The sequence below is a fragment of the Corvus cornix genome, chromosome 5, assembly GCF_000738735.6.
Source record: "Corvus cornix cornix isolate S_Up_H32 chromosome 5, ASM73873v5, whole genome shotgun sequence".
NCBI classification, from domain to species: domain Eukaryota; kingdom Metazoa; phylum Chordata; class Aves; order Passeriformes; family Corvidae; genus Corvus; species Corvus cornix.
The window spans coordinates 40,368,274-40,395,353 of NC_046335.1; the positions used below are offsets into that span (position 1 = coordinate 40,368,274).

General features: G+C 34.5%; 1 protein-coding gene across 4 annotated transcripts in view; it reads left to right on the forward strand.

Annotated features, from left to right (window-relative positions):
* FUT8 (fucosyltransferase 8) overlaps positions 1–25,999 on the forward strand; it is a 105,984-nt gene extending 79,985 nt beyond the window's left edge. For all 4 annotated transcript variants that reach the window (XM_039552097.1, XM_039552096.1, XM_039552098.1 and 1 more), the window contains exons 10-13: positions 7,914–8,160; positions 9,356–9,532; positions 15,420–15,570; positions 19,273–25,999. In XM_039552097.1, the coding sequence (XP_039408031.1) occupies positions 7,914–8,160; positions 9,356–9,532; positions 15,420–15,570; positions 19,273–19,590 (893 nt within the window). In that variant the 3' untranslated portion in view covers positions 19,591–25,999. The remainder of the gene's footprint in view (positions 1–7,913; positions 8,161–9,355; positions 9,533–15,419; positions 15,571–19,272) is intronic.
* The last annotated feature ends 1,081 nt before the right edge of the window (positions 26,000–27,080 follow it).

The following is a 27,080-nucleotide window of genomic DNA, read 5'->3' on the forward strand; positions in this document are numbered from 1 at the left end:
TGCTTGTAGGCAAATGGCTCTGAATACAGTTTTTCCATCTTGTGAAATAACTGGAAGTTATACTAAGACTTTTAAGGCAGAAATAATTTCTTGCAGTTTGTATTTTTGTTTCTCAATCTTTAGGCCTTCAGCCCACTGATTTATTTCTGGTGTTGTGAACAGATAAGAAATTTGAAAAGCTGCCTTTTTATTGCACTGATCTCCTACCCACATTTGAAGACACACATTAATTTTAATTTAACATTTAATTTAATTTAGCATTTTATATTCAAAGAAAAAATATTTACTATAATACCATATTTTTGGCATTGCATGTCCATGAATGCCATTGTGCTAATGTTTTGTAGAGAAATCTTTAGAAAGTGTTTTCCTTTATCTGGTATTACATAAATCCTGTGACAAACCTCAGCAAAACTGGGGGGCTTTTTTTGCAAGTACCCTTAGCTAAAGTAGTGGTTTCAAGTTTCCAATACTGTGCAAATTAATAATAATTTATTACTGTAATAGTTATGGAGAAAACATCTATATTTCTGTGTGATTTATCTTGTTTTTTTCTTAATACCTCCATTACATTTTCCCCTATTACTGAAGATCAGAAAAATTTCCTTTTCCATTATTACAGGCTTACACTCTTGATTTTCTCCTTTCATGTTAGTAGACCATATGAAGTAGAACGCATCCTTTTTTCTTTCAGATGCACTGTTAAGGTGACATGTGCCTTACTGCTATGAATTTCAAACAACATAGAAGGTTTATTCTCTCCTGTTTTATTTATGGCTAACTAAAATGTCCTTTTGTCTACACATACCTTGAGAGCTGTGTTCCATCTGGACTTGCATATGGAGGTACTTTTACTAATTCATTGAAAGATGAGTCTTCCAAGTGTTCAAATTAGAACAATACAAGATTGGGAGTTATAAACCACTACCTTGAAAAGACAGTAAATGTCTTGTCTAAACTGGGAGCACTTCTCCACTAGATGCCTGGACAGCCAGCTGCAAATATTAAGCTCCATTGTCATGACCTGTTGGAAGCTTTTAGGTCATGAGATATGAAATACTGTCTGCATGTTGTCTTCTTTTTAACATGCTTTTACATGCCTGTTGCAGGCTTGAGGGTATGTCCAGTCAGCATATGCATGCAAGAGATAAGTCCCTGAAGCTGTTGAAGGATTATTATAAAAATAAGCTATCTTCTATTACAGAAAAGATAACCATATATTCAAAGCAAGTATTTGGAACTATTTTTATAAGTATATAGTAATTAACATTAGACTGTAATAGAGAATAAGCTTTAGTGGAATTGTTGGAAATCAAATCCAAATTTGGTTTTTTATCAATATAGATGTAATGATCTTTTTTATGTTTTCCTGAGTTATTTCAACTCTCCTTACATATTACTTTTAAAACATCAGTTCTGTTTACTGTTTACATGAATAACTAGACCAGGATAACGTGGCAAAACCCCTTTGCATTTATGAAAGTATATTTGCCTTTGCAAATACATTTTGAGATATTTTCTGGCAGCTAGGGAATTGGAGCTCCTTTTTAACACGTACACTTTTCATATTGGCTGTTTAGATGAAATGGGGCATTGTTCAAAAGCAGTTTGAATATATCAAGATAAAAGGAAAAATAAATTGCTAGTACACTTCTTGATTTCTACGTAGTTTGATGCTCTCCTGACTATTCTATGAAGTTGATTTGCACAGTCTGTTCATCTGTAAACTCTCCAGCTGACACACTGGCTATCCAAACAATTGAGGAAGGGAAAAATCTTTACTTTATAATGTTCTTTCCAAGTGATGTGACAATTGCCACAAAAAGCTTCTAGGAAGTGATGAGAAGTTTTTGGTAGAGTGAAACAGAAATACAGGTCTTTATAATGCAGCTCACCTGAGCTGCCGTAAAGGGAATGGAGGCTCTAAAGGCACCAGTAGGTGCTACTGCTTTAGTTTTGTTAGAGACAGAGCTATTGCAAATGCAGAAATTGTTACACTCAGTTCAGGCCTCCATCAGGTCAAAAGGGAAAACATTCACTGGAATCTCATCACTTTTTAGGACAGTAAGTGTTCATCTTTACACTATGGTTTAGATGATGGGGAGGATTATCACAGGACTGGAATAACATGGGAAAATAAATACAATTGCAAGATTGTCACTTGTCTTACAAAGACATGTTGGTAGTTCAGTAGCTCTGGAAGTTAGAGTTTTTGCAGGAGGAGAAAGAAGACTACCATTAAAGTTTTACTTTTTAGGAGGGAGATGATAAAATAATATCTTCACAGATTTATTTTAGACAAGTTTCTTGTGAGAGCAAAAGTTTTGTCGTTGTGCTTTACCTTTCTATCTGCTCTTGTTCTTTTTAAGCCTAACTTAGTTTAAGTTCTGAATATTGGATGAATTTTGGCCAAATGTGACTAAAATAAATAGGTCTTGTTAAGGCCTCTCAAAGGTCCTTAAAGTAGATAGACTCTGTGTGTGTACAGAGCCACTGAAGTCAACATTCAGGCCTGTGAGGAAGTGAGAGGCAATGACTGATCACAGATGCCACTTTTCAACATGCAAACAGTACCCAGAGAGGTAAGAGACATGAGAGCAAGTGAGGGTAGTTGCAAGAGTTGTGCAGAAGAGGAAAGGAAAGAATGCAGGAAAAAAGCCTTGGAAGTGCTGGATTGAGAAGAGTAATGAAAGGCACTGTTGGCATGTTTGAAAACATTTTGGTGTATTTACTCCTGAAGGTATCGAGATTCAGCCCCTTGGGATGACAAATGGGACAACACTATCCATATGGCATGTGAAACCTGGAAAAAAAAGGACTGTGTTTTCAGTTTCTTTAAAACAGAATTGCACCAAATTTATTCAACACCTGTCTGCCTTTAAAGGCTTGGTTACATAAAGGATGATTAAAAAATTAATAAGTGGAACACTAGTGAGAAAATCAGAAACCAAGTTCAAAAATTCTGTATTAAAATTGTACAAAGGAAAAGCTTAGGGAAAAAACCCAACATTTAGATATATGAATTGTGTTTTACATCGACTGTTTAAAAAGAAAAATACAATTTTTTTCTGATGGCAATTCCATTTTATAATTCAACTATGGCATAAATCTCTTACAAGGTAACTTTGTTTAAGTATGCAAATGCCGAGAAGATAGTTGTAGGAGGTGTAGTCTGCATCACAAAACAGATAAAAGCATACTTTTACTTTCTTCTGAACTAGTTGACAATTGATAAAGAGCATAACATGCCGTAACTTTGCGTAGTTTTCATTTTTTACTGTATCTGATTTGTAAAGAAAAGCACTGAGGTGTCACTGATGAACCCTGAACCTGCTGTCCTTTGCAATATGTAACAGGAGCCAGCAGGACAATGAGGAGCCTTGAGAGAATTCAGCACAGTCCTCTCACCATATCCGGTGCTAATCAAACAGCTTTCCCATCACTCTGACATATCTTGTGCAGTTGAAATGAGAGTTTTTCACCTGGGTAAGGTTCCATATTGGCAGTCAGCCTTTCAAGCTGTAGAGCTTGGTTAAGTAAATCTGTGGTTGGTCTATGGGAGTTGATATCAGCTTAATTAAGTATATTACAGAAACAGAAAAGCAGGGAAGCTGTTCCATTTTTGCATCAGTTTATTCAGTTTATTCAGTGTTTCTAGCAAGACAAACTGGAATGAAATTGAAATTCTCAGTTATAAGACAGGAATGTCCTTAGCATGGTGTTCTTTGGCATACCTTTTAAGGGCTTCTTGAAAAAATACTTTGAAATTAGCTGGTGAATTTTGAAATAATAGGAGAATGAATAGCAAACAGGTTTTCAGTTAACATTAACTAGTAGTAGTGATTGCATGGTAAATGTCAGCCTCCTTTCAGGTAAGAAGTTAATGAACACCCAATGAAAATGGCCATCCGAGTGCAGGCATGAGCCAATGTTCAGATGGCAGGAAGTAAGCTTAGCTAAAATGACAAAATTCCAAAGGTCTTTTTGAGTCAAACCAACATCTTTAGGCTTCCAAAAAAAGAAGTTGATAAGAAAGATACAAATAGCAAAAGTTTTTAAAGGGGCTTTAAATTAGGGTAAATTGAAAAGTAGGCAGACAGTAAGATTATGCCAAGTCACAAGAGGGCTGTAAGGTCATTAAGGCACATTGGGCTACTGCAGTGAAGCAAAGTTACGCTTTTTATAACACACAGAGCTAATTTCAGTATTTAAAAAGTAATCAGTGGGTCTCCTGGAAATTGAAACTGTGTTGCTGATGTATTAGTGATGAACATATCCAAAAACTGGTAATAAATAAGAACTAGATGCAAATGGCATGGGTCATCTGAATAAAAATCAGTTTCAGTCCAGGACCTTCCTCCAGAGCACGTTGTTATGATAAGAATGAATGTTTTCAATATTGCAGTACTTTATGACTTTTGCAAAAACACTCAATCTTTAGTTACTCAGTGAAGTAAAATCCAAAACTGGACTAAGTTGCAGAACTCTGGAAGACAATTATTTAGTTTATTCCAAAGTGAAAAACAGCACCTGGAATCATATGAAAGTTAAGCTATAAATAGAATTATAGTGACAAATTTTGGCAACTGTAAAAGTAAAATAAATCACATCAGAAGAAGTAACTTGAAGTATTGCTGACATGTAAGTTATGTATAACAACTCTAGAGGTATCTTCCAACCTAAATAATTCTGTGATCAAATGTCAAAATTGTGCCACCACTGAGTAGGGAATTGGACCTAATTGACATGATGATGCTGTGATTTAAACTACCAACATGAGAAAAATACATAAACATTAGTATGGATTATTACCTTTTATGGCCTATTTATTATTTAACAAAATACATCTGTGAAGAAAAGCTCAAATATATTACAAGTTAGAGAAAACTGAAGTGTAGATTAGAAGTTAATTCTGTATTTTTAACTCGGTTTCATTATCTTCAGTTGAAAATTCATATGAATCAGCAATGAGACTTACTGTTTTCTAATGTATCTGCTTGTCTATTGATCTGACTGAGTTTTGGTTATCTCCTGTATCATTGATTTTGATTGCAGCATATTTCTGATTTATTTTATTTTAAAATAAAACAATAACCTGCTGTCCAAAAAAGGATAACAGTTTTTTAAACTACACGTGTTGAAAACTGGGCAAGCTCACTGCCTGTTAGGAATCTTTGTCACAAACACTGTGAAAAAACAGTTATCAGTAGGGTAAGAATGCTGTCTCTTGCCTATAAGGCTGTTGCAGAGAGTTGTTTACCCCTTCAGGGTTACTGAAGAGTTTCTCTGCACTGGTTTTGTCCAGGACTAAAGCCAACAGTTGCTGTAAGTTTTCCTTTTACTGCATCTGCTATCTCATACTTTTAAAAATGAGTGAAGACTAATAGGGAGCTTTTCCTTGATTATTGTTCAGGACAATAATATAGGTAATAAAATCTAGAGAGTTGCCATAAAGTTTTTTGGAATTGTACACATACCTGTGTGTTTGATTATGCAGATGATAATTGTATGTAAGCAATTAACAAACTAAACATTATTGAAATAGCCATGACCCTATTTATGATTTGATTTGTAATTTTTTTTTAAAGACTACACTCGACCTAGTAGGTAATTTTGAACAATCAAATTCTTTGTTTTTCCTTAATGAAATACATTTCTTTTGTTTCTGATTTTGATTCGCAGCAAGTCTTGCAACTTCATTGCTATTCAAACAGTGTATCACATAGAGCTGAAAGCTGAAATCTGAAATTCTTTTTTCACAATCTTCTTTGATATTCGGTAATTTTGGTACACTTGAATATAGTTTGCTATATGTGCTAAGAGTTTTCCTAGTTATTTCTGGCCAATCTCATTTTCTTCAAAACCTTAAGCCAGTCTGTGGAAACTTTTAGAAGCACACTCTTATCCTTTAAATAGGATGGAACAATGTATTGAGTGCTTTTCAGGGTAGGAATGTCAATTAGTAGGTCGGATTGCTCAATCAGCTTTATCAATAACAAGATTTTCCAAATGACTGTCTTTACAGACCAACATATTTATTCAGTAATACAACAAATTTTAAAATCTTGTCAGTGATACTGTACTTAATAAAAATCCACCTTCTGTATGCACTTTTGCATCACCTGCTTTTTCCCCTCAAAAGGTTTGCAGCAAATTCTCTTCTCTAGTTTAAGATGGAAGTATTTTCTTTCTTGTCTTGGCTAAGATTGCTGTTGTTTCTTTTGCCACCCTGTTTCTTCTCCCATTCTCAGTTGAGGGGGAGAAGGTGAAAAGGATGGAACCTCAAGCATTCTTTCATACTAATCCCAAGCTAAACGTTTCTTGTCTAAACTTTTGCCTGATATATCTGCACCAGATTTAGCACTTCCCTGGCTTCATGCTGCTTTTTTTTATTGCAGCTTTCTGAAGTCATACTAACAAAGTATTATCCATCATATTATAGGAAGATTTAAATGCTCAATGTTTTTACTGAATTGATGAACTTTGATTAAATCTTTTATTGTGAGTGTGATATAATAGGTGGTAAAATATGAACTGGCTTCTTGAATTAAAAAGAATCATCCATACCTGCCGTATGGGTAATTCTTCTAAAGAATCCCTTTACCGTGATGGTATACAGTGCAGTGATGAAATATTGACATATAGATACCCCTTGGAAGACAGATTTCCAAATCTGGTAAAAATGAATTGAAAATACACCCAAGGATAACAAACATTCCTTATTTAAGTAACCATATCTCAGAGAGTTACTGCAGAATTTTGACTAGTCTTGCAAAAGTGCTGTAACCTCTGGGATCTTTAACCATTCTTAAACTCTTAAACTCATTATTCCTTCCCTGAACTGATTTTTGTAGCATTAAGATTTACTTGGGCATCAAAAGTTATGAGTTTTATTTGCTTATATTTAAAGCAGTGTTCTTTCCTGGCTGGTGAGCACTAAAGGGAGAACTAACCATCTTTGCTGGTAAATAGTGCAGACAGTGAAAACATTATTTTGGAGAAAATGAGCACACTAGAAATATCAGCTGAAATGTTCAATGCTTTAAAAATGTAATGCTTTGTTTTGTGTTGTCATGTATTATAATTTGTTTCAGTATATGAACATAGCTTTGAATTATCAATTATGTAGACTGTTGTGTTTGTGTAGTTTGTAAAAACTCTTAAAAGACGTTTAGTGGCTATTAGGCCTTGAATTAAAGTCCCATCTAAACCATCTGTATATTCTACTGTAGTTAATATTTAAAACATAACAAATTCTTATCCATAGGTACATCACGTGCTTATATAGTGCTTGTGTTTCCCCTGATCTATTTAATTTTCTACTTCATAGTTTAAGTTCTTGAAGACAGGAATTGTCTTTCTCCGCTTCTAACAACAGAGTAGCTAATTCAGTGGTTATAATGATGTCTGAAATGCTGAAATTTACTGCAATAAAATGTGTTCAGAAGAGCAGCAGAGCTGTAGTTATTTTCTTAATGATTTCTTATGCCTTAAAATATTTCTTTGTTTAATTTTTGAACAAGTAACTGAATTTTAGACATTATAGATAACCAGTCTGTCCAGATAAGCTTTAGCACACAGTAATGGTATAGTTGTATATAAGAAGGTATGAATATATGAACAGGAACACATTTAATAGTTAATTAACTACCAGCTGCTAAGAATTCAAGAACCTTCAATTTTGTTCTACTTTGAGTGCATTGTTAGATATAGTTCCTATATTAATCTAGTCTAAAACTGTGGTTTTTATTAGATTTGTTAATGCTATTTTGAAAAAGCAGAGCAAGGGTTAGGTAGTCTTTTTGAAATTGAAGATACAGATTAGTTGATATGTTTGGGGTATTATTTGCCAATAGTAAAGCTTATTAATAAAGTAAACTACTTGACTCATCTTAGTATGTATTTTAAAACAGGTGAGGCTAATGATAAGGATGTTCAGGTGGTGGAACTTCCCATTGTTGACAGCTTACACCCACGGCCACCTTATTTGCCCTTGGCTGTCCCTGAAGACTTGGCTGATAGACTAATTCGTGTACATGGGGATCCTGCAGTGTGGTGGGTCTCACAGTTTGTGAAATACTTGATTCGTCCACAGCCTTGGCTAGAAAAAGAAATAGAAGAAGCCACAAGGAAACTTGGCTTCAAACATCCAGTGATCGGGTGGGTATTTCGTTTTCTTTTTAACTGTCTGTGCTTTAATATGTGTATGTAGTGATTCCTGTTCAGGAAGAAATATTTCATGATGATAATCAGAGTCTCAAAGTATTTTGTGGGGAGAGGGTGATTCCTAGAGGAAGCTCTTATTTTTTAACTGTGCGTAATACAAATTGATTACAAGTACTTCTTCAGCACACTTGTCCACCTGTAGTTGGACAGATATATAAAAGGAAGCTCAATAGAAGGTTTTTTAACATGTCCTTCCACATCTGGTAATACAGGATTTCATTAATGTAATTGCCTTATAGCTTGTATTCCAGGCACTTAACTGTCTGGGTCTTCTTTCCAAATGCCAATAGCTTTTACATTTGAGGAAAAAAGGCTAAGCCTACATTTTACTTGCCACAACTCACAACTAATTTTATCACTGGCTGCATATGAACATGGCATGTGCCTTTCCCTTCCCTGCTGGTGTTTTCTCAATTGTTGTTTCTCAAAGGTAAAGATGAATTGGAAAAGTCTGTGTGGGGAGATACGTGGAGAAGGAAGAAAAGCACCTATGACTAAGAAAAAGCAGCTTGTGGGAGAAAGGTTTTGCCATCATGTAGTGTGGAAAATGTTGCTGCTGCTGTGCTAGAGTCTGCTTCCTTTGCCAGAATTTTCATTCAATCCTCAACTTTCTTTTCAAGAAAGTTGAAAAGTGAAAGCACACAATAGGTTTGTCCAAGTGTTAGTTGGCTTTTGACCTTAAGTCGGTAGGGCACTTCACCAATGCTGTATCTGAAGACTTGTTACATTTCAAGGAGGTCAAAAAAATGCCTTTGTAACTACCTTAATTCAAACTATGCATTATGTGATGCAAATATTCCTATTTTCCTTTTGACCTGTATTGATCAAGCATTATCTGTCTACAGTAGATAACTTAGCCTTGTGCACAAAAGGAATGCCACCTTACATGCTATAATTCAATGTCCTTCATTCCTTTCTTTCAGTTACCCTTTGCCTTCCTTGTGAGATTATTATATTGCTTTTGAGAACAGACTGACATCTAACTTCATGTTGTCAGTGTGTCTTGATGGACATGGATGAGTTTTAATCCTTCCTTTTTTTACGTAGGGATTCAATTTAAAATTTCCTTTGCTAAAGTATGTGTAGTATTTATAAATAAATGTAATTCCTAGTTTCTACCTTTTTCCAGTGTTCACGTCCGAAGGACAGACAAAGTAGGGACAGAGGCAGCATTTCACCCCATTGAAGAGTACATGGTACACGTGGAAGAGCGGTTTGAACTTCTTGCTCGCAGGATGCATGTTGATAAAAAAAGAGTGTATTTGGCTACAGATGACCCTTCATTGTTGCAAGAGGCAAAGTCCAAGTAAGATGAATTATGTTTATATTACAGTTCCTTCCAGTTACCTTTACAATTTCTGACTATTGCGCACACAAGTTTTAGTGTAGGTGGTTTTTGTATCCTTTATTCAGTTAAGATTGCATTTCATTTTCCAGTGATTTCAATTTCTCTCTCAGATATGTGTTTTTGGGATTTTTTTTCTCCCAAGTATGCTTTTCAAAGCTTAATGTTAAAAATCTAGAAGAGTTGAGCAAGATACCTGTGATTATGTAAAAACAAACTAATGATGTAGAAGGAAGGTAAATATAAATAATATATGTATAAATAATATAAATATAATAAATACACAAATTCTTATTGAACATACATATTAAAAATAAACTACTTAGGAATATTGTAAAAACTGGTAATATATTAAAAAGCATCACCTGTCCAAAAAACACCAATCTGTGAACAGTTGACGGAGGAATTTTTGTAAGTGAAAAGCTGATGATGAAGCTCTTCCCTCTTTCAGAAGGACTTCTATGGTGATAACATAGAAGACTTTCACCCTACATGTTGAATAATTTTGTCCTTTAATATATGTGAGATTCTGAACTTCTTACAGTGTCTTTGTCCCTTTCTTTGCTCTGTGCCCTCTTCTAGCTCTCTAGATATGGATACATAGTAAATGTTCATTTACTCCTACGTGGCCTGTATTTCCTTGTAAATTAATACTTCTAATTAATTAATTAATACTTTTTTAAAATCAAGGCAACTTGATTTTAAAGTTGATCAAAGTAGTGGCAAATTTTTGAACTCTTCTATTCTTCATGACATTCTTGGAAAAATATAACATACTACATGACAGATTTTCTTTGGACATGCAAGGTAAGCAGAAAATGTTATTTTGTAGTAGAAGAATTTTCTACAGCATTGAAAACCTGTCTATTTCAACTGTGCTGTTTCTGTTTTTCTTTCCTATCTATAAAAGGCTGCTGTTTAAAATTATGGTGTTTTGTAAAAACTGAATGAACAAACAAACTCCAGATGATGGCAACCTAATCCTTCCTTTTTTGTATGTGTAGAGGCAAGAACAATAGCAGAAACAATGATAGCATTTAAAATGCAAATCTAAACAATGAAAAGACAGGTAATACAAAGTTGAGATTATAGTACTTAATTCATTATATTGTCCTAAATAACTTTAATAAGTGTTTGTAACTTAACAGAATTCAATATTGATGTAACAATATTAGTTATGCATTTTTATTTTTAACTTTCAAGCCTTACCATTCTTTGTGAATAATGAGATGCTCTCCCTGTAAACATATCATCCCAATTTTTCAATAGCAACAAAAACTAATGTAGAATTGTAACTTGTTCAGTACAACAATACTGAATTTTATTAAGAATTACAGCTCAAGTCCATACCAAATCACAATTTTACTTTAATATGGTAAGATACAGCTCAGTAGTACAGCATTAATTTTATGTTTTCTTCATAAAAGGCATAGAATCTGTAAGTAGTGAAGAACTTTTTATGTGTTACGGCTGAGTTTTCAGGTCACAGCTTACACTGAAACATAATTTCCTTCGTTGCTTGCACCCTACTGTTGCTTGCAGCTTCAGATGCCTTGAGTAGAAGGCATTTGAAACTTCCTGTGATTTCAGAGAAGGCAGGATGCAATTTGATGTTTGGGCATTTAATAGCATCTGAAGGCAGGTTAAGGTCATGTTTTGGCAGTAAAGAAGCTTTTCTTCCTCTTCTTGTGAAATCAACTATAGATTGGTTTACACTTCTGACAGAAATGTTCTAGTCACATTGAACTACCGAGCTTTGATAGAAACAGCTGTCACATTGCAGTAGCTTATGTTGCATTCATTATTTGGTGCAGTAATATTAGTAAGTCCTAGATACTGTATCTCTACATGAGTGACTGGCTGTCAAACAGCGTTGGCATTTAAGTAAAGAAACTCTAGCCAACATTCACATGAATAGGCATGTTGTTTCTAGCAAGAGAAGTATTTTAAACTATTCATAGTCATGAAAACAGAAATGTTTTGACTTAAGTTTCAGAAACTTCCCTTGCAGTCAGATGTCTACCAACTGCAAGTACAGTAGTAAAGATAGTGCAGTCACTACCACCAGTTTGTAGAGTGTTTGTGTTCTATTTCCAGAAGAAGGAAAGAAGTGACATATTTTCAGAATTAGGATTATGTAGAACAACTTTAGTAGAGAGTAGCATGGTTGAGAGTTCAGCAACTGCAATGATCAGACGATTAAAGCATGTGACAGCTTCTGGTATTTATCTTAGATAAGTGATGTGTTAGGGATGGTGTAAATTGCTTTCTCTTTGGCTGATTTAATCGTTTTCACATGCAAATTTTTGAATATCTGGTATATCTATTTCTAGTCTATAATACTACTTGAAGTATCTTCTCTCTTTAGGGTATTCAAAATAATACAGATGACATATACATACATTTTTAAGATATCATATTTAATGTGTTTCTGGTTTGTATATGAACCTGTTTAGGTGTCTTTCTCTTGTACATGAGCACAAAAATTCAGCAAATATTATTCTTCCTTCCAGAATGTCTACCTGTAGAGTCATCTTTATTTTCTTTTTTCTCCTTTTTTTTTTACTGTTTATTTACTTCCACAGTAGCACGTTAATGTCTCTTCTCCCTTTATCCTATCTGTAGTTTGGCCAACCCTCCCCACATAGTATGCCTGATACATAGCATTCAGCAGTGCTTCAAAGTACTAGAATCTGATGAACAGTTCATATCTTTTCCAATTCTTTTTAGAGCACCTGTACATAGGTTTTAAGAATCTATCAGATAGCTTTAGAAGAACTGGGTATTATTTTTAGATATGTGGAAGAGATACACTACATATATGTAATCCAATACAAAGGAAACAGAGTTGTGCCAGTTTCCATTATTTGGTTTTATCTTGGAACAGGCTGCCCAAGGAGGTGTAATACCACTGTCCCTGGAGGTATTTAAAAGTCATGTACATGTTGCACTTCCAGGACGTGGTTTAGTGGTGAACTTGGCAGTGCTGGGTTTATAGTTGGACTCAATGGTCTTAAAGGTCTTCTCCAACTTAAATGATTCCTGGGCCTTTCCTGTTTCAGAAAAGAGACTGTGAGTAAAGCTAGGAGGCATCCTACACAACATTGTGTTTCAGTGATTCTGTCAATAAAAATATGACAACTTACTATGTATGATTCATTTTCTACACATTCAGGAATCCTAGTAATGGGTTTGTGTCCATGTTCTACTTAAAAAGAAAAAAAATCCCCAAAAACTTACAGTTAAAGTATTACATTATTCATAGTATAAATACAGATGGAAAATGGAATGGAAGGAAGCCAGAGCTAACTATAGAGCTTTGGTAGTTTCATTTTCTTTCTTCTTTGCAGTCATTGTGGCAAGAATAGCTTCAAATAGAATCTACAGCACTGTAGGGAGTGGGAAGGAGAATTAAACCTCACCTGAAGTCAGTGGGCCACATACAGTTTGAGAGGAGTGTGCATCTGGCCTTTTTCTGTATTTTTCTTTATGCTCTGCTTTCAGCATGTGTTGGAGACAGGGTAGTGAACCAGAAGGTTCTTTGGTCACACTAAGTATGGCTGCTATTTCACTCATATTTTAAAAGAGACCTCTTCTCCCAAGCATGAATGTAGCGTTGTGTGTGGGAGACAACATAAAAGTGCTTGTTTGAAAGCTGAAAAATGTGAGTAGATAAATTACAAGCTTTGATGACTGTTTTGAAGAGTGGGCTCTGAAACCGTTGGTTAGATGAATTTGGATCAACTTTATAAAATGGAATGAAAGGCCAGATCTAAAAGCATCTCAGAGACTGGTTCCAGAATAAAGGAAAGAAGGAGAACATTTTAAATATATGCATTAAAAGATGCGTAAATAATTCTGACCTTTTGTTTTTTACCACATCCAATATGACACTTTTTCCCCTGTGCTTCATTCCTTAAAGTTATTAGAGTGATCTTTTGCTAATAAGAAATCAGATTCTTCAAGAAAAGTTCTTTTGTATCTGCTCAGCATGTGGATTCTGATTTTTGAAGTCTGAAGGAAGTGATTAATTTTAGTGGTATTCCTGATACCAAGAACTTCCAAAGGGGTGTGCAAATATCTTTACCATGTTTATTGTCCCTAGAAATGCCATCTCCTATTAAATGTTCTTTGTGTTGCTCCACTCAGAGTTGTTTACTGAGATAAGACTGATGCTTATCTCTGTTTCTCAGCTAGTTCTTAGAGTAGAGGATGACGTATTTCCTTTTGGTCTGTACTTTTTTTTTTCTTTAAAAAAAAAATTAGGAATATGATTAACACAATGGAAATTGGAATAGAATGTGTCCCAAATATTGTGGTGTCATCTGTTGGGTTTTGAGAGCTAGTTAAATATTGACAAAAAAATGCTAGACATGAAAAAATCAGAAAGTTAAAATTGTGAAAGAGTTCCTACTGAAAAAAACTATTTATAGCTTCATATGCTTCTGTAATTTCTCAGAAGGGGTATTATCAGTTACTCTAATATTATTTCCACCCTCTCTTTCTTTTTTTTTTGTTGGTTTTGTTTTGTTTTTTCTTATTTTTTAATATAGTAGGAACTTTCCCTGACATTCATGATCAGGTACACCCATACATTCCACATCAAACGTGGGCATTTTGCATACAGTTTTTTGATTTGCTTTTGAGATAAATTTGCTGATTTGGTAGTCCCAAAAGCCAGCTATAGTTGTCCATTTCACTTTCGAAGACAGTTTCTTCATATTTTTAACATTGAAATGGAATAAATTAGGCATGTTCTTACAAATGTTATATTGGCTGCCTTGCTCTCTTGTGAAATGTATTATTTATATTTGCAATGAAGTTATAAATGTGAAAAAAAAGCTTTTTTATATATATATAGTTTTGTTTTATAGTAAGTTGTGTAGTTGAAATTTTGTAGTTGGCTGGTTAGTTATGCGAGTTGCACTTCATGATTGAAATATAATTGTTGTGTAACAGCAATGTAGTTACTACCTTTGTTACATCTGTAATAATTGTCTTTGGTAGGAGGCTGACTGAAAATTTAATTATTCATGCTCCTTGCCACAGTTTCTTTCAGATTTCAGTTACCCAATACAGAAGTGTAAATTTTTTGAGAAAGACCATTATTTTCCAGTATTTTTTAAAGGATTTTTTTTTATTTTTAAGTTATTGCTACATGATAAAATCTTTTATTTTAATATAACATAAACTAAGGTTCTATATTTCAAATAAAATATTTTGACTTAAAGTAGTACTTTTTTTTTTTGTAGTAAGTCAGGAAAAGTGTATTGGCATGGAGTTTTACATTTATTTCCTTTTGACCAGTGAATTGGAAAATTTGTTCTCCATATGGTCTTAAGAACTGGGAAAGACTTTTTAAATTCTTTTCATTAGTTTACATGCCTTTACTTAATATGTCCCTTTTACAGGTGACTGGTTTTTTTTGCACAGTGTCCTAATCAGTATCTAATAGTATGGTAATAAATGTAGTCTAGTAAAGTCAGAATCCTGTATCCTATTTAGCAGTAGAGAAAACTAAGTGGTCTGACTATATTTCATCTAAAATCAGCATCATTTACAGAATGTGGTATATACTTCCTGATATTTCTTTCACTTCTTCTACTTTGTTATGTATCAGACAGACTTACAGCATCTTTGTATTTAAATTTTTTTCTAGATGAAGAGAGGGCATGCTTGGAGGCAGCAGTAACATTCTAGAAGCTTCAGCAAAATTGTAATTAATTTCCTGTAAAGCAGAGGCTCACTTAAACAAATTAACAACCTTATCTTGCAGCAGAGGTAATGCTTCTTAAAAAAATAAAAATGAACAGAACAATGCTATTAACTGTGCATTGTATTTTTACAGGTATCCAAATTATGAATTTATCAGTGATAACTCCATATCCTGGTCAGCAGGACTGCATAACCGATACACCGAAAACTCCCTAAGAGGTGTCATTCTGGATATTCACTTCTTGTCTCAGGCAGACTTCCTGGTCTGCACATTTTCATCCCAGGTAAAGTGCAATGCAGATACAATGTAGATTATATGTAACAGTTCTAAATCATTGTTTTCTTCTTGTTTCTGTTTATAAAAATCTGTTTTAAGATTAAAACCGCAGCAAAAAGTCGCCAAGCAGGATTTTGTGACTGATGTGTTGATCCCTCTAATTCACATATGGCAAGATTTCAATCAGATTGAATGTTTTTACTTGCTGTTGTCGTTATTCTCTTAGGTGACACAATCACACATGATTTTACTATTAGATGGAAGTGGACACAAAAATCAAAAGTTAAAATTCACATAAAAACTAAATGCTTTCCACAGCCTCAAATGTAAATTGTCTGCTGCACTGCAATGAAAAATAAGTAGCAAGCATAATATTAATATTAATATATGGTCAATACAGTGATATATTGTCTTTGACAGGCATAATTCTTAATAAAATTGCTGTAGCAAGAAGACAGCAAAACAACAAAAAGTACAGAAAAGTCTCTTATCCCTCAATCATGCTTGTGCATATTTTTTTACCATTTTATTTACCACTTTATTTACCATTCACCACATCCTGTTCAGAGAATGACATTTTATAGCATATTTAAAGATTATTAATATAGGCTTTTTCAGACCATAGACATGAGTAAAATCCAAAGCAAAAATCTTCACTAAGAAGAGCTGTGAGGAGCCATCCACTTTAATAATAATAGTTTGATTTAACTGAAGTACATCCACTGAATGCATATCACAGTGAAAGAGGTGAAACCTACAGCTGTATGTCTTAAGTGCAACATGTGCATTGGTGTAGAGACAGTTCATGGTCTGAAGGAACAATTATATGGTCTTGGGTCAAAACCTAATGAAAAATCTGTAACATTTTCTGCTATTGTTGTATTCAGATGGCTGTGTTAAAAGTGATAAATGTTTGCTTTAAGTAAACCCCTGGTTATAAACGTAGTTAAGATGATACAGGTTGATCAAGATCTCTGGAGGGCATGATACAACCCCCTTCGAGGGTACCTTTGTGGTACATGGTGTCTTTGAGCTCAACTCGCATTCTGTTTCACCATGCATTTGACAATAGACTTGCTTATTGGATAACATATTTGGTTTTCCAGAGTTGGAGAAAATTCTACTGAAGTATAGGAAATCCAGTGTTAGATTGTTACTGTCAATATCTGGACTATGAATTTGGTCCAGTAATTTACTTAATTTTTTCTAGGCAATTTCTTGTGCTTTAATAATTCTATCTCCTCAAAAATAATTTAATACCAGTTTTTCTGGGCATGCAACAATGTGGGTCTCTACAGAATCTTCATATATTGGGCTTTTCTAAGGTCTGTTGCAAGTTTTCCCACCATTCATAAAGTTTTCTTTCTATGGATTTAAAATTTGATTCTCTAATATTTGCATTGCTATGCCTGTCCTTCCATCAATTAAATAAACCATTTGATAGTCACGTTGGCCTTGAAGGTAAGCAAAATAAGGCCATTAATGACCATCTTCTGTCCAATAGGTATGAACAGAAAATAAGGTTAAAAATGTATTCTTACGTATTTCCAATGTGGTTTTGGGCTTTCTCATTAATCAATTCTATGCTGACTTTTTTTTTCCATTTTGCCAAAAAGAGTCTAAACTTCATTACAGAGATATTAGGAGAAAATGGTGCTACATGTGAATAGAATCAGGAATTCCCCTGTAGTAATTGGGTTTTATGGTGCTGAAACCAGAAGAACAGTGGTGTAAGCTGAAGAAGAGATATTTCATTAAAATACTGTTTTTAAGGAATTAGTCCCATCATAACGGAGAGTCAGGGGAAACAACCTACCTTGACACTGTATTTCAGCAATGTCACATTAATTGAATAGACTAATTAATTAATTAATTTTATAGAAAAGCTGCATGGTAGTTACACAAATCATAACACAGTAGGAGAATTAAGATTACAAATTACAGCAAAGATTTTTTTTTGGTTTCTTCAGTCTTGATTTAGATGAAATTGTAGCTCCCTCTGACTGATGTATTTTTCTTCATAACTTCGTTTCTTTCCAGAATTTATTAGTCTTTGTATTTTTCATTGTACATGTAAGTATACAGGCTGCAGAGCAAGGGATCTGGCAATAAAAAATGGGAGGCTGGCTTTAGCTATATTTCTGCATGTGCATATTTTGCCTGCTGTCCTCAACAGTTTACAGTTTAGTTACCCAGGTTTGGTGCTACAAAGAAAACAATTGCTGAGCGGAGCTGTTGAATGTTTTGTGTCAGATATGCAAGTCACACATGCTAAAAGCATTTCTACTGAAAAGATTTTAAATTTTTGTAGCGTGTATTCTCTGCATCTGCTTCCTGGGGTACACACACATGCAGAGAACAAAACCAAAATAGTCACAGAAGCTATAAAATAAATAGTCTTCTGCAAATAAATGGGTAGTCAAATTTGTTTCTATATTACAGTGTAATATAGTACCAGTGTAACAGGTACTTTGAAATAATTAACTTCAGCCTGATCATCTGAAAGGTACTTCTGAAAACTTATTTTAAAGTTCAGATGCAGAGGGATAAAAGGAAATCTATTACATTTTTAAAGCCAATGCCTCTCTCAAAGGAGCTAGGAAAGTACAAATACATCTAGTATGACTGATCAAAGTTCTATTCACTGTATCTTCAAAGGGAGAAAATAAAAGTAAAATCAAGCTTTGCTATATTAACATAGACTGAAAGTTATTAAAAAGCTCAAATGCTTCTTCATATTGAAGAAATCTGCTGTATTGTTAACCAACCTTTATCAAACTTATGCAAAATCGGAGAAAGATACCGTAATGGAAGTCAGAAGTCAGAAAACTCACAGTAGCCAAGGCGGACACCTGACAGAGAAGAGCTTTCTAGCCAGTTGCTGAAAAGAGCTTTTTTTCATAAGCCTTTTGTGCTTCTGGCAACTCTGAGAAATACAACATAATTCTGACGTGGGACTGTGTGTTCAGTCTGGTGAAAATTCCCTTCATAAAATGGGACACAATGACAAGTAAAAGTGCATCTTTCTTCCCACCAATGTAGTTATTGCCTTGATGGAATTCTCTTGTCATTTACTTGTCTTCTAAGTTGCCAACAGTCACAATACTATCACTGTTCTAATATAAACAGCATTTTAAAGCCTTGGACTTACGGAACTGTTTGGTTGTGAAAATTTGAACTTCCCTTAGAAAAGTAAATGCAAGGCCTCGTTACTGCACAATAAATTTTGAAAATGTAAATTCAAAGGGAAGTAAAATACAATTTTTAGTAGTAGTAGTATTAGAAAAAGAAAACTAATTTGCTTTTATATCTGATTGGCTACAGATCATTCATTTGAAAAAGCTGAATAGCTAGTGTTCATGTAGATGTTTTCATTTTATACCGAAGAGTAGACTGTACTAATTATTTACCTATTTATTTATTTGTTTATCAAATCTAATCACCAGAGGCCTAATTAAGATTCTCCAAAATGTCATGTTTTTTGTTAGTAAAGATGCAGGGATTCTGTGGTTTTTTTGGTGGGTGTTTTGGTTTGGTTTTTGATTTTTTGGGGGCTGTTGGTTGGTTGGTCGGTTGGTTAGTTGTTTTTTTTAACCCAGACATTCCAGAACCTGATCTTCTTGGGAAATATTACTTTACATTGGTTGTTGATTTCTGTGGTATATTTCAGTCACACACAATATTAATGACTTCTGTTTTTATTTCTAAGGTTTGTCGAGTTGCCTATGAAATTATGCAGACGTTGCATCCAGATGCTTCAGCGTATTTCCATTCTTTGGATGATATCTACTACTTTGGGGGACAGAATGCTCACAACCAGATTGCTATTTATGCTCATCATCCACGAACTGCTGATGAAATTCCTATGGAACCTGGAGATATAATTGGAGTAGCTGGAAACCACTGGGATGGTTATTCAAAAGGCATCAATAGGAAATTAGGAAGAACAGGCCTGTACCCATCCTATAAAGTTAAGGAGAAAATTGAGACAGTCAAGTATCCTACATACCCAGAGGCTGACAAGTAGATTAAAAAGAAGACATTCAGCAATTATTATAAAAAAGACTCAATTTTGATTGGTTCAAACCAGTCAACAACACACTAACTATTGATTTCTATGGGATTTGAATTTGCATTTTATCATGCAGTTAAAATCAAAGCCTTTGCAATGAAACTGGATCAGAAGTTGAGAACAAGTGGATGGGCTATTACCTGAACTTACTCTTAAACATTTTTGTTATATGCACTCTCACACATGCACACACAAACCCACGTACAACAGGAAAACTGTTGTTTTATACTTCTTGTCTCTTTCCAGGAGTTGTCCCAGTCATTAGTCTTACGTGAGCTTCGGGCTCTTTTCTCCGCCATTAATTGACAATAATGTTCAGACTTATAACACTGCCACATTGTGTAATTTGAGTGACATGAACATATTTTGTATGTGCAAAATTTGAAACATGGTGCCTATATTTGAAAAGTTTGTGACCTTTTTAGAAGAGCCATGCCTATTTCACTATGGGCAAGAGTCAACTTTCATCTGGTGTTACCGTGACCACTGAACTTGCTTCAAACAACAGAATCAGATTTCAGACTAGATTTCTTTACAAGTTTGGGGTTTTTTTAGCATTCCATTGATTACTTCTCATCATTAATAAAATAAAGGTTACATTCAACAATAAAGTCTCTTAGGAACTTTTGTAAACAATGCCATGAACAGATTCTTTAGTACTGGTAATTTCTGGACATTGCCTTTGATTGAAAAAAACCAACAACACAAAATCCGCAAACTAAGGAAAAAGTAGCCAGAGTTTCATTGAATTTTAGACACTTGTGTAGTTCAGCAGTTGTATAGGGCACAGTGCTGCTCAGCTTTGTGGACAGTAGGTAACAGCAGAATTACTTCAGTGGCTAAATTGCTTACATTTACCCTCTAACACTATTTTCTTACCCTTTCTCTTCTGAAAATAATTCGGGCTTTAGGGTATTATGGATGGCCACTTAGCATTCTGGCATTGAATGTAATTACTTTTAAGTAAAATACTGCAGGTTATCCCGTTCATAGAACCTGTCGGTCTGGACTACTTTAAAAAAAAATCTAACAGCTTACCCAAAAATAGTAGGTTTCAAGAAAATATACAAGGATGAATTTTTATGCATGTCATAAGATTGTTATTAATTCTTAGTGTTTTGAAGTCTGTTGCTAGTCAGCTCTCTATTAAGAAAAGAGGTAATTTACAAAATAATTTTACAAACAAATTCATAGATTTCATGGTTGTGTATATATATATAATATGTAAGATAGCAAGAAATTGTTTACAAATAAAAAGAATATATTAATAGTATTTTATTGGTTCTAGTGGAATCCAGTTTGGATCACTGGCAGTGCTGAAAATGTTTGCTATTCAGAGACTGAGAAAATGCCATGTGAGTAAAGGTTAAAACAGCATGGCTAGTTGACCTTAGCAAAGCAAAAGTATACTTAATTATGTTTATGAATAGACCAAGGACATTGTTAACATAATGAATGGATGCACTTGACCATGAATACATTTTAGACTGAAAACTAGAAGGAAGTCTCTGGCAATGTGCAGTTCAGCAGCAGGCTTCCAATTGAAATGGTGGTGAGATGGAACTGGATTGTTGTGTGAACGAATTACAAAGTAGTACTTGCTGACATTACTTACAGGACTGATCCTGTAGATCCCCTCCAGTAAGGTGTTCCTCAACTGAAAAATTATTTTGTGTCTTGAAAAAGAATAACAAAATCAAAGTTGAAAAACTCTGGGGAAAAAAGATACATTGATCATAGTGTTAAATAGACATATCAGTAAAAATGAGCATAGATACCAAATGAGATTTAAAGACTGATTGAAGGATAATGGAAAATTAGAAAGACTGTCCAGGAAGTGCTAAAGGTGACAAGGTCACCTTTAAAAAAAGGTAATTTTTGCAACAAAAGGTATCTAGAATCAACTGGTGTTTCTATGTCTTGAAGCTGCTAAGGAAGCAGCTTTATGACAGTAATTTCCTGTTCAAGTGATGCTGGTAAATTTTCCACTAGTTCAGGCAAATACGGTATTTCAGAGGTACAAATGTAGGCTAAATTATAACTTTTTTTTTTTTTACTTTATTTTCAATTGTACATATAAAACTACTACTACTTTCCTTTTCAACTTGAAAAAAGATCTAAACCCACGAACATTTCTTCCTCAATAATTAAGTCAATGCATTTTATTTTTGGGAAAAACTAGTTTAATTGTTTCTCCACAAATACTACATTAACTTAATTGATATTTAGAGATTTTGAAAATGTTTTAGTTTTTAAGCTATTTACGTAGAGCTTCAGAGCCCATCATTTTTGGTTCATTTCTGAGAGTGTGATTCAGAAATAGTATTCATAAATAAATTAACATGAAAATTTTGCCATAATCAGGTAACTCAGTTGAAAATACAACAAAAGAAAATAAATAACAGAATATCTGAGATGAGCCCAAAGGCAAGAAGAGCAGATCTTCTGGTGTGGTAATGAGAGAACTGAAAACACTGATGTTGTAGAAGATGTACCTATTTAGTGTGGCAATTCTTCAGCAGACTGTATCTGACAAAATATTGGCAAGGTACACATGCCTCCTTACATATTCTGAGTACCTAATGAATAATTAGGTCATCGTCTTTGAGAAAATGATCATGAAATGATACAGAATTATAGCATTACTGTTAATAATTCAGAAATGTACTAATGCAGATGCTATGATCTTATTCCCCAGGGTTATATGATCCTCTAGTGCTGAAAATTCAGTATTTCTCAGAGGAAGAAATCTAGCAATACCCTGCTTGCTAGATGCATGTTTCTAGAGATTTGTTTCCTTTAAGACTACCAATTAGTTATATCTTGGAATCCTGAGACATTGGTACATTAAAACTGATTTTGTTTTATATTAACAAAATAAATATTTGAGACTTTATTCTCGGTGTACAGTGGCGAAGGATCCATGGGTACATGGAAAAGAGACCCCCAGATTTTGGTAGTGGCTCACAGAAAAGTGAAATAATAGGAAATAAAAATTTTGTCTCAAATACTTGGGAGAAAGCTGAATCTTTTGAAGGCTGTGAACTCATTAAGGTACTAGCCAGAAAGCTTGCGAGGAAGCAAGCATACATTGTGTTTGTTCTGTTTACCTTGTAGCCCTGCAACAATCTAGTCTTGTAACTTTTGCCTCATACCAAACCATCTTCTCTGACATCCATAAAACAACAAGCTTTCATACTGCCTTAAACAATTGCTGTTTAATTAAAATTTTCCTCTCTAAGAAACATTGGTGTGAATGTGTGCATATGCATGTTGCATACATAAAACCCACTATGAACAGCGCTCTTTTGTTCTTTGCTGTTTTACATTATCACTGTCGCATTCTCTGGAAAAACTGACTTGCCAGGTAAATGAAGTCTCTGGAAGCTTCATATTCTACATGCTGCTTAGAAGCTAAGAAATTTATTCTGAGTGGTTCAGTTAACTGGTCTTCTGTGACATCGATGTGCCACTGACCTGAGTTCTGTCCTTGATTTTCAGCTCAGCCCATGGTCAAATGTGTGGGATTTACAAGCTGTCTCTTCCAACATCCTGCCCATGTGAACTGCTGAGTATTATGGATTTGTTCATGAAGGATGATGTTTTATTTCAGAGTTTTTACATATTTTTAAATGCTTACCTTCAGATAAGTCTTTTGTTTACCCCTTCTATCACTGAATTTTAAGAAAACCTTAAGGAAAACAGGAAGATTTTTCACCTTTACCAATTTTCAGAAAGGAGAACTGATGATACCTTTTTTACAGAGAGATATTCACAATGTAAATGTTTCCTTCATAATGGGTTTTATGTTTCTTTGGTACGCAATTATAAAATAAGGCTCTTCTGAGGTAGGAACATTATAGAAAATAAGTGGAAAATTTTCATGACAAATTCTAGTTAGGGGGAGGGAGATTTTTCTTCATTCTGGTTGAGTAGTACCTACCGTTTGGAACCTTTTCATAACAGTGAATTGAACTTGGTTTTTCCAGGTCATTAGTTTCTTCACAATGTAATTTCTGATGTGACTGAGGAACCAGATAAAAATAATTTGCTTAATTTGGGAAATGGGAAGGAGAGAGAGTCTAGTAACACATGATATTGTGCTTTTAATTTGAGTTGCTATATCATCTTGTAAAGCCACAAATAAATATTTCAGTACTGGGTTAAGGACCTCTGCCAGTGAAATCATACTGCTATTGCGAGAAATACATAGAATTTGCAACCCTCCTTTTTAATTTTTGCCTAATACCAGTCGCAGTCGTGTATAAACATGGTCATATTCTGATTGTTGGGTTTTTTTATATTACAGTTTCATTCCGATTTTGGTGGCCTGGGAGCAGGTTGTCAAGGGGTTCAAAAGATTGTGTGGTTTTCTTATTGTATAGAATTAAAATTGTATTTAAAGCTCACTTAAATTCTAATTCCCTTAGGTGCCCCTAGAATTGTAATTGTAGTCTCCAGACTTTGGTCGAGGTCCTCTCTATGTAAGCTTACATGGAGCAAGACTGAAGCAAAGAAAGTTATTTATAAATATGAACTGCTTACAGGTTGTGTTTGACTTCATAGTATCCTGTTCATTTCTAAAAAGCATGAAACATGGCACTGCATGATGCAAATAAGAGGACAGTATAAAATTCCCAAGTCTGCAGGAAAGAATTGCTTCTCTGTTTGCCTGCATCGCTGGTTGCATTCGCTGTGTACAAGATTATTGAGGAAGGACGTAAGGCAGAGGTCTTTCAGCATTACTACAGAATCCTGTGCACTGATGTTTGCTGGTCTTTAGCCCTCTCAGTACTGTGCACAGACAATGCTGGTGATGTTTGCTGTTCAGTGGAATCCCTTTATTTTTTATGCTTGTTTCCTTTGACTCAGCTTGTCGGCGGAATCCTATTGCCACTGCAGTTCAAACAAGTTTGGATTAATGTAAAGGCCTGTCAGTTGTTTGCACAGAAATGTCTTTGCCATTGCTCAGAATTAAGGTCACACTTGGGCTGACTCCTCGGGAGGTGCTCTTGAGGGAAGGAGCTGTCTCCAGTGCACTGTACTGTACATGTTCTATAACTGCTGGCAGTACGTGTACTGGTTTTACTTTCAGTTTTGCATGATTTTTCCACTTTATCCAGACTCAACGTTTTCTTTTCATTTTAGTATATTTGTGAAGGGTTTTCTAGAGGATGGTGAGATGATGTCCCAAATGCCCTACATTTTCTTTAAGAAGTGTAACAGACCCCATCCCATCTCCTCTTAACTGTCTTAAAGATATCCTTAAGTTGCACCATTTTAATAGAAGCAGCTAGGTTGATGTTTCCTGAAGACTGTGCATTTTTTTGCCCTTCCATTAGCCCTGCCACCTACTTGAATCTGATCCTGATCTACTGTGGTTGTATGAACCTTCTTCAAACCTTTCTGCTTCACATATTTTGAGTTCCTTACCCAGTTGTCATTACTTGACCAGGATTCCAAGGGACTATTCTGTATTTGGTTTTTCATAATAACATGTGAAATTATATTTCTGGCAGATTTGTGGTTTTGTTTTTATTTTTTTAAAATGTGTTTTTATGTCATCCCTCATTAGTATAGTCAAAGATCCAAAGGGGAAACAACTATAATCTGATGCACCTGATAAGTGTTTAGGAGGCTTACAAGGCATAGAAATTCCTTTAATAGTAAGGTTTACAGCTCATACCATGACAAGTATCTTGACCAGATGAAAGATGTATTTTCATAGCATTCCCTATTCATTTTTGGCTAGTGCTTATTATACACTAATGCCTGCAGCTTAATTTGCTAGAGACACAATGTGGATGCAGTCTTTTTACAGGACCATGCAGCTTAATTTGCTACTCCTCGGCCTTGGATTCCTTTATTTTAACTTAGTGTTCCTCTCTGGCAAATTTGTGGGTTTTTTGGTGTAATACAGCTGCACTGTTCTCAGTTAATTAGTCCACTCCAAGCAAAGTCATGAGGATATTGCAGCTCAGCTGTGAGAAGCCACTAAATGTAGAGATTGCTGTCCAATTTGGCTGTCTACAGAAGATCCATCTTTTTAAGAAGCCAAGTACATTTGCTGATACCTCTCCAAATAGTAGCAAACTGGAAGAATGGAAGGAAACCAAAAACCAGGACATCCTACTTGCTTCTTTGGGAATGAGAAGGAATTGAGCCTGTGTTATGTTGGTGGGAGTAGTTCTCTTTAGTACTTCAGCTTATTGCTGGAGAATGACCTGTGATGATGAGTTTATAATTCTAAATCTCTGGTCAGTTTGTAACATCTATAAGATTTTGTTTTCACTTGAGAATAAAATTGTTATACACAATAAGTTCAGACTTGTGGAATTAAACTGACAGTTTCTTTCTTGCCTCAGATGGTGTGTTAGCTTTTCTTAAAATGATGGTTGCCTATGAATAAGATTCAGTTATTCAGCAAAGATAGAAAAATCTTGTTAGGCTGGCTTGACCATGTTTTAACCTGTATGTCAGTAGAGTTTATACAGGGGTTAGAGAATCTTTACATAATAGATTTAGGATTGATAGATTTGTTCCCTTAACTGTTCATTTTGCTCATAAACAACAGAAAAATTGTTTTGTTGCTATAAAGTTAGAGTTGCAATGTATCTCCCTGCTCAGCATGTATTTCTCATGTGCTATGGCTACTTTTTATTACACTGATTCATATTAGCTTGTTTGTATGTTTCTGTATTGCTCAGTCCTTTTGTCCAATGTTTAGACTATAAGATTTATGATCCAGGAGTTGCCTTTTTTTGTGTTTCTACCACTCTTGTCCCAGTGGGATTCTTCATTTAGTAGGATCCCTAGACAGTACAGTAATATGAATAATAATTGTAGCCATAAAATGGCTTAAACATTTAATCTGTAATGGTAAATTCAATATGATTTTTTAGTGTTTGCTTTTATTTATGTAACATTAATATTTTGCTTAGTTATATATATTGCTTATTTGCCATCATGTGTGTATAAAAAAAAGTACTTAACCCTCAAGGAATCCATGTATCAGAAGTCAGATTCAGGAAGTTATCTTAGGTCTTTCCTACATGCTGATGACATTTGTCATTGGTAGTATATTATATCTTTGGTTCTGAAACAGCACAGTGATTTAAGAAATTATCTTGTGTACTTTTGTGCTCATTCCTTCTCTTGGAAGTTAATAACTGACCACGTGTATGCTAAATCTATATCACTGTGAATTGAAACAGGTTCATTTCCATGCTGATTGGTCTGGTATATATTAGTCAATGAGAATTTTGGCAGTAAGCATGAATGTATATCCTCAATTTCTGTGCTTTTAAAATTGAGTAGGAGAATAAGTGTGAGAGCCACTGCAATAACAGGCTTTCCTCACCTTTTGGTGCACTGTTGAGAGCCCTTTTTCATTCTCAAGAAAGCACTTTTTAGGATTACACCCAGAAGATACAGATGCACACATC